The 15663-nt window shown below is 60.6% G+C and overlaps 1 protein-coding gene across 20 annotated transcripts in view; it reads left to right on the forward strand.

The window, feature by feature from the left end:
* The window catches only part of LOC142487993 (uncharacterized), a 145455-nt gene that overhangs the window by 46042 nt on the left and 83750 nt on the right, over positions 1–15663 (forward strand). For 18 of the 20 annotated variants that reach the window (XR_012799380.1, XM_075588278.1, XM_075588273.1 and 15 more), the window contains 6 exons: positions 1294–1401; positions 6422–6529; positions 8164–8271; positions 11395–11502; positions 13678–13785; positions 15317–15424. Coding sequence is in view for 19 of the 20 variants with exons in the window: in XM_075588278.1 (XP_075444393.1) it covers positions 1294–1401; positions 6422–6529; positions 8164–8271; positions 11395–11502; positions 13678–13785; positions 15317–15424 (648 nt within the window). In the remaining variant the exon portion in view is untranslated. The remainder of the gene's footprint in view (positions 1–1293; positions 1402–6421; positions 6530–8163; positions 8272–11394; positions 11503–13677; positions 13786–15316; positions 15425–15663) is intronic. The other 2 variants (XM_075588268.1, XM_075588262.1) reach the window with 2 other exon arrangements.

Below are 15663 nucleotides of genomic sequence, written 5' to 3' on the forward strand. Positions count from 1 at the left end.
CTGGGGCAGGCAGTACGTAGGCATGAGCAGCTCTCAGGCAGGTCAGTGACACTGGGGCAGGCAGTACGTAGGCATGAGCAGCTCCCAGGCAGGTCAGTGACACTGGGGCAGGCAGTACGTAGTTATGAGCAGCTCCCAGGCAGGTCGGTGACACTGGGGCAGGCAGTACGTAGGCATGAGCATCTCCCAGGCAGGTCAGTGACACTGGGGCAGGCAGTACGTAGGCATGAGCAGCTCCCAGGTAGGTCAGTGACACTGGGGCAGGCAGTACGTAGGCATGAGCAGCTCCCAGGCAGGTCAGTGACACTGGGGCAGGCAGTACGTAGGCATGAGCAGCTCCCAGGTAGGTCAGTGACACTGGGACAGGCAGGCAGTACGTAGGTATGAGCAGCTCCCAGGCAGGTCAGTGACACTGGGGCAGGCAGTACGTAGGCATGAGCAGCTCCCAGGTAGGTCAGTGACACTGGGACAGGCAGGCAGTACGTAGGTATGAGCAGCTCCCAGGCAGGTCAGTGACACTGGGGCAGGCAGTACGTAGGCATCAGCAGCTCCCAGGCAGGTCAGTGACACTGGGGCAGGCAGTACGTAGGTATGAGCAGCTGTGTCTGCTGCTGGAAACGCACAAGATTCTGGAATTCCCTACCACACCCCGTCTCTCTCTTCCCCGGGTGACTCGCTCTCTCTTCCCCGCCTGACTCGCTCTCTCTTCCCCGCCTGACTCGCTCTCTCTTCCCCGCCTGACTCGCTCTCTCTTCCCCGCCTGACTCGCTCTCTTCCCCGCCTGACTCGCTCTCTCTTCCCCGAATACTCGCTCTCTCTTCCCCGAATACTCGCTCTCTCTTCCCCGAATACTCGCTCTCTCTTCCCCGAATACTCGCTCTCTCTCTTCCCCGCCTGACTCTCTCTCTTCCCCGCCTGACTCGCTCTCTTCCCCGCCTGATTCGCTCTCTTCCCCGCCTGACTCCCTCTCTCTCTTCTCCGCCGGACTCGCTCTCTCTCTTCCCCGCCTGACTCGCTCTCTCTCTTCCCCGCCTGACTCGCTCTCTTCCCCGCCTGACTCGCTCTCTCTCTTCCCCGCCTGACTCGCTCTCTCTCTTCCCCGCCTGACTCGCGCTCTCTTCCCCGCCGGACTCGCTATCACTCTTCCCCGCCTGACTCTTCACCCCCCACCCCCTCCCCCCTGTGCCAGAGCCTCTGCCCTCTCACTCTTCCCTCCTGCCAGCATCCCCCCCAGCCCCCCGCTGCCGTCCTCTCCCCTGATTCGTACTAATGATCACTTGTCGCGTTTCACAGGCTCCAAAAACTTGGAACTTAATGTTAAGGTCAAAGAAGAGGAGGATTCAGACCGTGACGCTGCGCCTGGCGCCCAGAGCGGGGACGGAGAGAGCAGCTCCCAAGCAGGTCAGTAACACTGGGGCAGGCAGTACGTAGGCATGAGCAGCTCCCAGGCAGGTCAGTGACACTGGGACAGGCAGTACGTAGGTATGAGAAGCTCCCAGGCAGGTCAGTGACACTGGGGCAGGCAGTACGTAGGCATGAGCAGCTCCCAGGCAGGTCAGTGACACTGGGGCAGGCAGTACGTAGGTATGAGAAGCTCCCAGGCAGGTCAGTGACACTGGGGCAGGCAGTACGTAGGCATGAGCAGCTCCCAGGCAGGTCAGTGACACTGGGACAGGCAGTACGTAGGTATGAGAAGCTCCCAGGCAGGTCAGTGACACTGGGGCAGGCAGTACGTAGGCATGAGCATCTCCCAGACAGGTCAGTGACACTGGGGCAGGCAGTACGTAGGTATGAGAAGCTCCCAGGCAGGTCAGTGACACTGGGACAGGCAGTACGTAGGTATGAGAAGCTCCCAGGCAGGTCAGTGTCACTGGGGCAGGCAGTACGTAGGTATGAGAAGCTCCCAGGCAGGTCAGTGACACTGGGGCAGGCAGTACGTAGGCATGAGCAGCTCCCAGGCAGGTCAGTGACACTGGGACAGGCAGTACGTAGGCATGAGCATCTCCCAGACAGGTCAGTGACACTGGGGCAGGCAGTACGTAGGCATGAGCAGCTCCCAGACAGGTCAGTGACACTGGGACAGGCAGTACGTAGGCATGAGCAGCTCCCAGGCAGGTCAGTGACACGGGGGCAGGCAGTACGTAGGCATGAGCAGCTCCCAGACAGGTCAGTGACACTGGGACAGGCAGTACGTAGGCATGAGCAGCTCCCAGGCAGGTCAGTGACACTGGGACAGGCAGTACGTAGGCATGAGCAGCTCCCAGACAGGTCAGTGACACTGGGACAGGCAGTACTGCACCGACACACTTTATTCGAGCAAATACCCGGTATGTACCTGGCAGATACCTGGAATCCGCCGCTCCTCACCTCTGACAAGCCCCGTTGTGTTTGCCTTCCCAGCCTGGGTTCATGCCTGGCTGACGGGCGGCTGATCTGTTAAATGATAATGATTAGGATTTAATAGGCTGCAATGCTTCGCGTGTCTACCAGATGGCATAAATTCATGAATTGTAATGCAGTATATATATATATTCTGTGCAGTATTGCAGCCAGCGGAAATAAAATGCTTCAATCCCTGCTTAGAAAATACCTCAATGCACTCGGGCAGAAAACAGTCACAAACCTCAATACACCCGGGTATACCCGAATTCGTGGGACTAGCCAAGCTCGAATAAAGTGTGTCGCCAGTGTACGTAGGCATGAGCAGCTCCCAGGCAGGTCAGTGACACTGGGACAGGCAGTACGTAGGCATGAGCAGCTCCCAGGCAGGTCAGTGACACGGGGACAGGCAGTACGTAGGCATGAGCAGCTCCCAGACAGGTCAGTGACACTGGGACAGGCAGTACGTAGGCATGAGCAGCTCCCAGGCAGGTCAGTGACACTGGGACAGGCAGTACGTAGGTATGAGCAGCTCCCAGGCAGGTCAGTGACACTGGGACAGGCAGTACGTAGGCATGAGCAGCTCCCAGGCAGGTCAGTGACACTGGGGCAGGCAGTACGTAGGCATGAGCAGCTCCCAGGCAGGTCAGTGTCACTGGGGCAGGCAGTACGTAGTTATGAGCAGCTCCCAGGCAGGTCAGTGACACTGGGACAGGCAGTACGTAGGCATGAGCAGCTCCCAGGCAGGTCAGTGACACTGGGGCAGGCAGTACGTAGGCATGAGCAGCTCCCAGGCAGGTCAGTGACACTGGGACAGGCAGTACGTAGGCATGAGCATCTCCCAGACAGGTCAGTGACACTGGGGCAGGCAGTACGTAGGCATGAGCAGCTCCCAGGCAGGTCAGTGTCACTGGGGCAGGCAGTACGTAGGCATGAGCAGCTCCCAGGCAGGTCAGTGACACTGGGACAGGCAGTACGTAGGCATGAGCAGCTCCCAAGCAGGTCAGTGACACTGGGACAGGCAGTATGTAGGCATGAGAAGCTCCCAGGCAGGTCAGTGACACTAGGACAGGCAGTACGTAGGCATGAGCAGCTCCCAGCCAGGTCAGTGACACTAGGACAGGCAGTACGTAGGCATGAGCAGCTCCCAAGCAGGTCAGTGACACTGGGACAGGCAGTACGTAGGCATGAGCAGCTCTCAGGCAGGTCAGTGACACTGGGGCAGGCAGTACGTAGGTATGAGCAGCTCCCAGGCAGGTCAGTGACACTGGGACAGGCAGTACGTAGGCATGAGCTGCTCCCAGGCAGGTCAGGGACACTGGGGCAGGCAGTACGTAGGCATGAGCAGCTCCCAGGCAGGTCAGTGACACTGGGGCAGGCAGTACGTAGGCACGAGCAGCTCCCAGGCAGGTCAGTGACACTGGGGCAGGCAGTACGTAGGCATGAGCAGCTCCCAGGCAAGTCAGTGACACTGGGGCAGACAGTACGTAGGCATGAGCAGCTCCCAGACAGGTCAGTGACACTGGGGCAGACAGTACGTAGGCATGAGCAGCTCCCAGGCAAGTCAGTGACACTGGGGCAGACAGTACGTAGGCATGAGCAGCTCCCAGACAGGTCAGTGACACTGGGGCAGACAGTACGTAGGCATGAGCAGCTCCCAGACAGGTCAGTGACAGTGGGACAGGCAGTACGTAGGCATGAGCAGCTCCCAGGCAGGTCAGTGACACTGGGGCAGGCAGTACGTAGGCATGAGCAGCACCCAGGCAGGTCAGTGACACTGGGGCAGGCAGTACGTAGGCATGAGCAGCTCCCAGGCAGGTCAGTGACACTGGGGCAGGCAGTACGTAGGCATGAGCAGCTCCCAGGCAGGTCAGTGACACTGGGGCAGGCAGTACGTAGGCATGAGCAGCTCCCTGGCAGGTCAGTGACACTGGGGCAGGCAGTACGTAGGCATGAGCAGCTCCCAGGCAGGTCAGTGTCACTGGGGCAGGCAGTACGTAGTTATGAGCAGCTCCCAGGCAGGTCAGTGACACTGGGACAGGCAGTACGTAGGCATGAGCAGCTCCCAGGCAGGTCAGTGACACTGGGGCAGGCAGTACGTAGGCATGAGCAGCTCCCAGGCAGGTCAGTGACACTGGGACAGGCAGTACGTAGGCATGAGCATCTCCCAGACAGGTCAGTGACACTGGGGCAGGCAGTACGTAGGCATGAGCAGCTCCCAGGCAGGTCAGTGTCACTGGGGCAGGCAGTACGTAGGCATGAGCAGCTCCCAGGCAGGTCAGTGACACTGGGACAGGCAGTACGTAGGCATGAGCAGCTCCCAAGCAGGTCAGTGACACTGGGACAGGCAGTATGTAGGCATGAGAAGCTCCCAGGCAGGTCAGTGACACTAGGACAGGCAGTACGTAGGCATGAGCAGCTCCCAGCCAGGTCAGTGACACTAGGACAGGCAGTACGTAGGCATGAGCAGCTCCCAAGCAGGTCAGTGACACTGGGACAGGCAGTACGTAGGCATGAGCAGCTCTCAGGCAGGTCAGTGACACTGGGGCAGGCAGTACGTAGGTATGAGCAGCTCCCAGGCAGGTCAGTGACACTGGGACAGGCAGTACGTAGGCATGAGCTGCTCCCAGGCAGGTCAGGGACACTGGGGCAGGCAGTACGTAGGCATGAGCAGCTCCCAGGCAGGTCAGTGACACTGGGGCAGGCAGTACGTAGGCACGAGCAGCTCCCAGGCAGGTCAGTGACACTGGGGCAGGCAGTACGTAGGCATGAGCAGCTCCCAGGCAAGTCAGTGACACTGGGGCAGACAGTACGTAGGCATGAGCAGCTCCCAGACAGGTCAGTGACACTGGGGCAGACAGTACGTAGGCATGAGCAGCTCCCAGGCAAGTCAGTGACACTGGGGCAGACAGTACGTAGGCATGAGCAGCTCCCAGACAGGTCAGTGACACTGGGGCAGACAGTACGTAGGCATGAGCAGCTCCCAGACAGGTCAGTGACAGTGGGACAGGCAGTACGTAGGCATGAGCAGCTCCCAGGCAGGTCAGTGACACTGGGGCAGGCAGTACGTAGGCATGAGCAGCACCCAGGCAGGTCAGTGACACTGGGGCAGGCAGTACGTAGGCATGAGCAGCTCCCAGGCAGGTCAGTGACACTGGGGCAGGCAGTACGTAGGCATGAGCAGCTCCCAGGCAGGTCAGTGACACTGGGGCAGGCAGTACGTAGGCATGAGCAGCTCCCAGGCAGGTCAGTGACACTGGGGCAGGCAGTACGTAGGCATGAGCAGCTCCCAGGCAGGTCAGTGATACTGGGACAGGCAGTACGTAGGCATGAGCAGCTCCCAGGCAGGTCAGTGTCACTGGGGCAGGCAGTACGTAGGTATGAGCAGCTCCCAGGCAGGTCAGTGACACTGGGGCAGGCAGTACGTAGGCATGAGCAGCTCCCAGGCAGGTCAGTGACACTGGGGCAGGCAGTACGTAGGCATGAGCAGCTCCCAGGCAGGTCAGTGACACTGGGGCAGGCAGTACGTAGGCATGAGCAGCTCCCAGGCAGGTCAGTGACACTGGGGCAGGCAGTACGTAGGCATGAGCAGCTCCCAGGCAGGTCAGTGTCACTGGGGCAGGCAGTACGTAGGCATGAGCAGCTCCCAGGCAGTTCAGTGACACTGGGGCAGGCAGTACGTAGGCATGAGCAGCTCCCAGGCAGGTCAGTGACACTGGGGCAGGCAGTACGTAGGTAGGAGCAGCTGTGTCTGCTGCTGGAAACGCACAAGACTCTGGGATTCCCTACCACACCCCATCTCTCTTTCCCCGCCTGACTCACTCTCTCTTCTCCGCCTGACTCGCTTTCTCTTCCCCGCCTGACTCGTTTTCTCTTCCCGCCGCACTGGCTCTCTCTTCCCCGCCTGACTCTTCACCCCCCCCCACCCTCCCCTGTGCCAGAACCTCTGCCCACTCACTCTTCCCTCCTTGCAGCCTGTCCTCCCCCCCCGTGCCATCCCCTCCCCTGATTCGTACTAATGATCACTTGTCGCGTTTCACAGACTCCAAAAACTTGGAACTTAATGTTAAGGTCAAAGAAGAGGAGGATTCAGACCGTGATGCTGCGCCTGGCGCCCAGAGCGGGGACGGAGAGAGCAGCTCCCAAGCAGGTCAGTGACACTGGGACAGGCAGTACGTAGGCATGAGCAGCTCCCAAGCAGGTCAGTAACACTGGGACAGGCAGTACGCGGGCATCAGAAGCTCCCAGGCAGGTCAGTGACACAGGGGCAGGCAGTACGTAGGCATGAGCAGCTCCCAGGCAGGTCATTGACACTGGGGCAGGCAGTACGTAGGCATGAGCAGCTCCCAGGCAGGTCAGTGACACTGGGGCAGGCAGTACGTAGGCATGAGCTGCTCCCAGGCAGGTCAGTGACACTGGGGCAGGCAGTACGTAGGCATGAGCAGCTCCCAGGCAGGTCAGTGACACTGGGACAGGCAGTACGTAGGCATGAGCAGCTCCCAGGCAGGTCAGTGACACTGGGGCAGGCAGTACGTAGGCATGAGCAGCTCCCAGGCAGGTCAGTGACACTGGGGCAGGCAGTACGTAGGCATGAGCAGCTCCCAGGCAGGTCAGTGTCACTGGGGCACGCAGTATGTAGGCATGAGCAGCTCCCAGGCAGGTCAGTGACACTGGGACAGGCAGTACGTAGGCATGAGCAGCTCCCAGGCAGGTCAGTGACACTGGGGCAGGCAGTACGTAGGCATGAGCAGCTCCCAGGCAGGTCAGTGACACTGGGACAGGCAGTACGTAGGCATGAGCAGCTCCCAGGCAGGTCAGTGACACTGGGACAGGCAGTACGTAAGCATGAGCATCTCCCAGGCAGGTCAGTGACACTGGGGCAGGCAGTACGTAGGCATGAGCAGCTCCCAGGCAGGTCAGTGACACTGGGGCAGGCAGTACGTAGGCATGAGCAGCTCCCAGGCAGGTCAGTGACACTGGGGCAGGCAGTACGTAGGCATGAGCATCTCCCAGGCAGGTCAGTGTCACTGGGGCAGGCAGTACGTAGGCATGAGCAGCTCCCAGGCAGTTCAGTGACACTGGGGCAGGCAGTATGTAGGCATGAGCAGCTCTCAGGCAGGTCAGTGACACTGGGACAGGCAGTACGTAGGCATGAGCAGCTCCCAGGCAGGTCAGTGACACTGGGACAGGCAGTACGTAGGCATGAGCAGCTCCCAGGCAGGTCAGTGACATTGGGACAGGCAGTACGTAGGTATGAGCTGCTCCCAGGCAGGTCAGTGATACTGGGGCAGGCAGTACGTAGGCATGAGCAGCTCCCAGGCAGGTCAGTGACACTGGGACAGGCAGTACGTAGACATGAGCAGCTCCCAGGCAGGTCAGTGACACTGGGGCAAGCAGTACGTAGGCATGAGCAGCTCCCAGGCAGGTCAGTGTCACTGGGGCAGGCAGTACGTAGGTAGGAGCAGCTGTGTCTGCTGCTGGAAACGCACAAGACTCTGGGATTCCCTACCACGCCCCGTCTCTCTTTCCCCGCCTGACTCACTCTTCCCCGCCCGCCTGACTCGCTTTCTCTTCCCCGCCTGACTCGCTTTCTCTTCCCCGCCTGACTCGTTTTCTCTTCCCGCCGCACTGGCTCTCTCTTCCCCGCCTGACTCTTCACCCCCCCCCCCCCCCCTGTGCCAGAGCCTCTGCCCACTCACTCTTCCCTCCTTGCAGCCTGTCCTCCCCCCCCCGTGCCATCCTCTCCCCTGATTCGTACTAATGATCACTTGTCGCGTTTCACAGGCTCCAAAAACTTGGAACTTAATGTTAAGGTCAAAGAAGAGGAGGATTCAGACCGTGACGCTGCGCCTGGCGCCCAGAGCAGGGACGAAGAGAGCAGCTCCCAAGCAGGTCAGTGACACTGGGACAGGCAGTACGTAGGCATGAGCAGCTCCCAAGCAGGTCAGTAACACTGGGACAGGCAGTACGCGGGCATCAGAAGCTCCCAGGCAGGTCAGTGACACTGGGACAGGCAGTACGTAGACATGAGCATCTCCCAGGCAGGTCAGTGACACTGGGACAGGCAGTACGTAGGCATCAGCAGCTCCCAGGCAGGTCAGTGACACAGGGGCAGGCAGTACGTAGGCATGAGCAGCTCCCAGGCAGGTCAGTGACACTGGGGCAGGCAGTACGTAGGCATGAGCAGCTCCCAGGCAGGTCAGTGACACTGGAGCAGGCAGTACGTAGGCATGAGCAGCTCCCAGGCAGGTCAGTGACACTGGGGCAGGCAGTACGTAGGCATCAGCAGCTCCCAGGCAGGTCAGTGACACAGGGGCAGGCAGTACGTAGGCATGAGCAGCTCCCAGGCAGGTCAGTGACACTGGGGCAGGCAGTACGTAGGCATGAGCAGCTCCCAGGCAGGTCAGTGACACTGGAGCAGGCAGTACGTAGGCATGAGCAGCTCCCAGGCAGGTCAGTGACACTGGGACAGGCAGTACGTAGGCATGAGCAGCTCCCAGGCATGTCGGTGACACTGGGGCAGGCAGTACGTAGGCATGAGCAGCTCCCAGGCAGGTCAGTGACACTGGGACAGGCAGTACGTAGGCATGAGCAGCTCCCAGGCAGGTCAGTGACACTGGGGCAGGCAGTACGTAGGCATGAGCAGCTCCCAGGCAGGTCAGTGACACTGGGGCAGGCAGTACGTAGGCATGAGCAGCTCCCAGGCAGGTCAGTGACACTGGGGCAGGCAGTACGTAGGCATGAGCAGCTCCCAGGCAGGTCAGTGACACTGGGACAGGCAGTACGTAGGCATGAGCAGCTCCCAGGCAGGTCAGTGACACTGGGGCAGGCAGTACGTAGGCATGAGCAGCTCCCAGGCAGGTCAGTGACACTGGGGCAGGCAGTACGTAGGCACGAGCAGCTCCCAGGCAGGTCAGTGACACTGGGACAGGCAGTACGTAGGCATGAGCAGCTCCCAGGCAGGTCAGTGACACTGGGGCAGGCAGTACGTAGGCACGAGCAGCTCCCAGGCAGGTCAGTGACACTGGGACTGGCAGTACGTAGGCATGAGCATCTCCCAGGCAGGTCAGTGTCACTGGGGCAGGCAGTACGTAGGCATGAGCAGCTCCCAGGCAGGTCAGTGACACTGGGACAGGCAGTACGTAGGCATGAGCAGCTCCCAGGCAGGTCAGTGACACTGGGACAGGCAGTACGTAGGCATGAGCAGCTCCCAGGCAGGTCAGTGACACTGGGACAGGCAGTACGTAGGCATGAGCAGCTCCCAGGCAGGTCAGTGACACTGGGGCAGGCAGTACGTAGGCATGAGCAGCTCCCAGGCAGGTCAGTGACACTGGGGCAGGCAGTACGTAGGCATGAGCAGCTCCCAGGCAGGTCAGTGACATTGGGACAGGCAGTACGTAGGCATGAGCAGCTCCCAGGCAGGTCAGTGACACTGGGGCAGGCAGTACGTAGGCATGAGCAGCTCCCAGGCAGGTCAGTGACACTGGGACAGGCAGTACGTAGGTATGAGCAGCTCCCAGGCAGGTCAGTGACATTGGGACAGGCAGTACGTAGGCATGAGCAGCTCCCAGGCAGGTCAGTGACACTGGGGCAGGCAGTACGTAGGCACGAGCAGCTCCCAGGCAGGTCAGTGACACTGGGACAGGCAGGCAGTACGTAGGTATGAGCTGCTCCCAGGCAGGTCAGTGATACTGGGGCAGGCAGTACGTAGGCATGAGCAGCTCCCAGGCAGGTCAGTGACACTGGGGCAGGCAGTACGTAGGCATGAGCATCTCCCAGGCAGGTCAGTGACACTGGGGCAGGCAGTACATAGGCATGAGCATCTCCCAGGCAGGTCAGTGACACTGGGGCAGGCAGGACGTAGTCATGAACAGCTCCCAGGCAGGTCAGTGACACTGGGGCAGGCAGTACGTAAGCATGAGCAGCTCCCGGGCTGGTCAATAATACTGGGGCAGGCTGTACGTAGGCATGAGCAGCTGTGTCTGCTGCTGGAAACGCACAAGATTCTGGAATTCCCTACCACACCCCGTCTCTCTCTTCCCCGCGTGACTCGCTCTCTCTTCCCCGCCTGACTCGCTCTCTCTTCCCCGCGTGACTCGCTCTCTCTTCCCCGCCTGACTCGCTCTCTTCCCCGCCTGACTCGCTCTCTCTTCCCCGCCTGACTCGCTCTCTCTTCCCCGCCTGACTCGCTCTCTCTTCCCCGCCTGACTCGCTCTGTCTTCCCCGCCTGACTCGCTCTCTCTTCCCCGCCTGACTCGCTCTCTCTTCCCCGCATTCTCGCTCTCTCTCTTCCCGGCCTAACTCTCTCTCTTCCCCGCCTGACTCTCTCTCTTCCCCGCCTGACTATCTCTCTTCCCCGCCTGACTCGCTCTCTTCCCCGCCTGACTGGCTCTCTTCCCGCGCCTGACTCGCTCTCTTCCCCGCCTGACTCGCTCTCTTCCTCGCCTGACTCGCTCTCTTCCCCGCCTGACTCGCTCTCTTCCCCGCCTGACTCGCTCTCTTCCCCGCCTGACTCGCTTTCTTCCCCGCCTGACTCGCTCTCTTCCCCGCCTGACTCGCTCTCTTCCCCGCCTGACTCGCTCTCTTCCCCGCCTGACTCGCTCTCTTCCCCGCCTGACTCGCTCTCTTCCCCGCCTGACTCGCTCTCTCTTCCCCGCCTGACTCGCTCTCTCTCTTCCCCGCCTGACTCGCTCTCTCTCTTCCCCGCCTGACTCGCTCTCTCTTCCCAGCCAGACTCGCTCTCTTCCCCGCCTGACTCGCTCTCTTCCTGGCCTGACTCGCTCTCTCTCTTCCCCGCCTGACTCGCGCTCTCTCTTCCCCGCCTGACTCGCGCTCTCTCTTCCCTGCCTAACTCGCTCTCACTCTTCCCCGCCTGACTCTTCACCCCCCACCCCCTCCCCCCCTGTGCCAGAGCCTCTGCCCTCTCACTCTTCCCTCCTGCCAGCATCCCCCCCAGCCCCCCACTGCCGTCCTCTCCCCTGATTCGTACTAATGATCACTTGTCGCGTTTCACAGGCTCCAAAAACTTGGAACTTAATGTTAAGGTCAAAGAAGAGGAGGATTCAGACCGTGACGCTGCGCCTGGCGCCCAGAGCGGGGACGGAGAGAGCAGCTCCCAGGCAGGTCAGTGACACTGGGGCAGGCAGTACGTAGGCATCAGCAGCTCCCAGGCAGGTCAGTGACACTGGGGCAGGCAGTACGTAGGCATGAGCAGCTCCCAGGCAGGTCAGTGACACTGGGGCAGGCAGTACGTAGGCATGAGCAGCTCCCAGGCAGGTCAGTGACACTGGGACAGGCAGTACGTAGGCATGAACAGCTCCCAGGCAGGTCAGTGACACTGGGGCAGGCAGTACGTAGGCATGAGCAGCTCCCAGGCAGGTCAGTGACACTGGAGCAGGCAGTACGTAGGCATGAGCAGCTCCCAGGCAGGTCAGTGACACTGGGACAGGCAGTACGTAGGCATGAGCAGCTCCCAGGCAGGTCAGTGACACTGGGGCAGGCAGTACGTAGGTATGAGCAGCTCCCAGGCAGGTCAGTGACACTGGGACAGGCAGTACGTAGGTATGAGCAGCTCCCAGGCAGGTCAGTGACACTGGGACAGGCAGTACGTAGGCATGAGCAGCTCCCAGGCAGGTCAGTGACACGGGGACAGGCAGTACGTAGGCATGAGCAGCTCTCAGGCAGGTCAGTGACACTGGGGCAGGCAGTACGTAGGCATGAGCAGCTCTCAGGCAGGTCAGTGACACTGGGACAGGCAGTACGTAGGCATGAGCAGCTCCCAGGCAGGTCAGTGACACTGGGGCAGGCAGTACGTAGGTATGAGCAGCTCCCAGGCAGGTCAGTGACACTGGGACAGGCAGTACGTAGGTATGAGCAGCTCCCAGGCAGGTCAGTGACACTGGGACAGGCAGTACGTAGGCATGAGCAGCTCCCAGACAGGTCAGTGACACTGGGACAGGCAGTACGTAGGCATGAGCAGCTCCCAGGCAGGTCAGTGACACTGGGGCAGGCAGTACGTAGGCATGAGCAGCTCCCAGGCAGGTCAGTGACACTGGGGCAGGCAGTACGTAAGCATGAGCAGCTCCCAGGCAGGTCAGTGACACTGGGGCAGGCAGTACGTAGGCATGAGCAGCTCCCAGGCAGGTCAGTGACACTGGGACAGGCAGGCAGTACGTAGGCATGAGCAGCTCCCAGGCAGGTCAGTGACACTGGGACAGGCAGTACGTAGGCATGAGCAGCTCCCAGCCAGGTCAGTGACACTGGGGCAGGCAGTACGTAGGCATGAGCAGCTCCCAGGCAGGTCAGTGACACTGGGACAGGCAGTACGTAGGTATGAGCAGCTCCCAGGCAGGTCAGTGACACTGGGGCAGGCAGTACGTAGGCATGAGCAGCTCCCAGGCAGGTCAGTGACACTGGGACAGGCAGTACGTAGGCATGAGCAGCTCCCAGGCAGGTCAGTGACACTGGGACAGGCAGTACGTAGGCATGAGCAGCTCCCAGGCAGGTCAGTGACACTGGGGCAGGCAGTACGTAGGCATGAGCAGCTCCCAGGCAGGTCAGTGACACTGGGGCAGGCAGTACGTAGGCATGAGCAGCTCCCAGGCAGGTCAGTGACACTGGGACAGGCAGTACGTAGGCATGAGCAGCTCCCAGGCAGGTCAGTGACACTGGGGCAGGCAGTACGTAGGCATGAGCAGCTCCCAGGCAGGTCAGTGACACTGGGACAGGCAGTACGTAGGCATGAGCAGCTCCCAGGCAGGTCAGTGACACTGGGGCAGGCAGTACGTAGGCATGAGCATCTCCCAGGCAGGTCAGTGACACTGGGGCAGGCAGTACGTAGGCATGAGCAGCTCCCAGGCAGGTCAGTGACACTGGGGCAGGCAGTACGTAGGCATGAGCAGCTCCCAGGCAGGTCAGTGACACTGGGGCAGGCAGTACGTAAGCATGAGCAGCTCCCGGGCTGGTCAATAATACTGGGGCAGGCTGTACGTAGGTAGGAGCAGCTGTGTCTGCTGCTGGAAACGCACAAGACTCTGGGATTCCCTACCACGCCCCGTCTCTCTTTCCCCGCCTGACTCACTCTTCCCCGCCCGCCTGACTCGCTTTCTCTACCCCGCCTGACTCGTTTTCTCTTCCCGCCGCACTGGCTCTCTCTTCCCCGCCTGACTCTTCACCCCCCCCCCCCCTGTGCCAGAACCTCTGCCCACTCACTCTTCCCTCCTTGCAGCCTCTCCCCCCCCCCCCCCGTGCCATCCTCTCCCCTGATTCGTACTAATGATCACTTGTCGCGTTTCACAGGCTCCAAAAACTTGGAACTTAATGTTAAGGTCAAAGAAGAGGAGGATTCAGACCGTGGCGCTGCGCCTGGCGCCCAGAGCGGGGACGGAGAGAGCAGCTCCCAAGCAGGTCAGTGACACTGGGACAGGCAGTACGTAGGCATGAGCAGCTCCCAGGCAGGTCAGTGACACTGGGACAGGCAGTACGTAGGCATGAGCAGCTCCCAGGCAGGTCAGTGACACTGGGGCAGGCAGTACGTAGGCATGAGCAGCTCCCAGGCAGGTCAGTGACACTGGGACAGGCAGTACGTAGGCATGAGCAGCTCCCAGGCAGGTCAGTGATACTGGGGCAGGCAGTACGTAGGCATCAGAAGCTCCCAGGCAGGTCAGTGACACTGGGACAGGCAGTACGTAGACATGAGCATCTCCCAGACAGGTCAGTGACACTGGGACAGGCAGTACGTAGGCATGAGCAGCTCCCAGGCAGGTCAGTGACACTGGGGCAGGCAGTACGTAGGCATCAGCAGCTCCCAGGCAGGTCAGTGACACTGGGGCAGGCAGTACGTAGGCATGAGCAGCTCCCAGACAGGTCAGTGACACTGGGACAGGCAGTACGTAGGCATGAGCAGCTCCCAAGCAGGTCAGTAACACTGGGACAGGCAGTACGCGGGCATCAGAAGCTCCCAGGCAGGTCAGTGACACTGGGACAGGCAGTACGTAGACATGAGCATCTCCCAGACAGGTCAGTGACACTGGGGCAGGCAGTACGTAGGCATGAGCAGCTCCCAGGCAGGTCAGTGACACTGGGGCAGGCAGTACGTAGGCATGAGCAGCTCCCAGGCAGGTCAGTGACACTGGGGCAGGCAGTATGTAGGCATGAGCAGCTCCCAGGCAGGTCAGTGACACTGGGACAGGCAGTACGTAGGCATCAGCAGCTCCCAGGCAGGTCAGTGACACTGGGGCAGGCAGTACGTAGGCATGAGCAGCTCCCAGGCAGGTCAGTGACACTGGGGCAGGCAGTACGTAGGTATGAGCTGCTCCCAGGCAGGTCAGTGATACTGGGGCAGGCAGTACGTAGGCATGAGCAGCTCCCAGGCAGGTCAGTGACACTGGGACAGGCAGTACGTAGGCATGAGCAGCTCCCAGGCAGGTCAGTGACACTGGGACAGGCAGTACGTAGGCATGAGCAGCTCCCAGGCAGGTCAGTGACACTGGGACAGGCAGTACGTAGACATGAGCAGCTCCCAGGCAGGTCAGTGACACTGGGGCAAGCAGTACGTAGGCATGAGCAGCTCCCAGGCAGGTCAGTGTCACTGGGGCAGGCAGTACGTAGGTAGGAGCAGCTGTGTCTGCTGCTGGAAACGCACAAGACTCTGGGATTCCCTACCACGCCCCGTCTCTCTTTCCCCGCCTGACTCACTCTTCCCCGCCCGCCTGACTCGCTTTCTCTTCCCCGCCTGACTCGCTTTCTCTTCCCCGCCTGACTCGTTTTCTCTTCCCGCCGCACTGGCTCTCTCTTCCCCGCCTGACTCTTCACCCCCCCCCCCCCCCTGTGCCAGAGCCTCTGCCCACTCACTCTTCCCTCCTTGCAGCCTGTCCTCCCCCCCCCGTGCCATCCTCTCCCCTGATTCGTACTAATGATCACTTGTCGCGTTTCACAGGCTCCAAAAACTTGGAACTTAATGTTAAGGTCAAAGAAGAGGAGGATTCAGACCGTGACGCTGCGCCTGGCGCCCAGAGCAGGGACGAAGAGAGCAGCTCCCAAGCAGGTCAGTGACACTGGGACAGGCAGTACGTAGGCATGAGCAGCTCCCAAGCAGGTCAGTAACACTGGGACAGGCAGTACGCGGGCATCAGAAGCTCCCAGGCAGGTCAGTGACACTGGGACAGGCAGTACGTAGACATGAGTATCTCCCAGGCAGGTCAGTGACACTGGGACAGGCAGTACGTAGGCATCAGCAGCTCCCAGGCAGGTCAGTGACACAGGGGCAGGCAGTACGTAGGCATG

The sequence above is a fragment of the Ascaphus truei genome, chromosome 2, assembly GCF_040206685.1.
Source record: "Ascaphus truei isolate aAscTru1 chromosome 2, aAscTru1.hap1, whole genome shotgun sequence".
Classification (NCBI taxonomy): domain Eukaryota; kingdom Metazoa; phylum Chordata; class Amphibia; order Anura; family Ascaphidae; genus Ascaphus; species Ascaphus truei.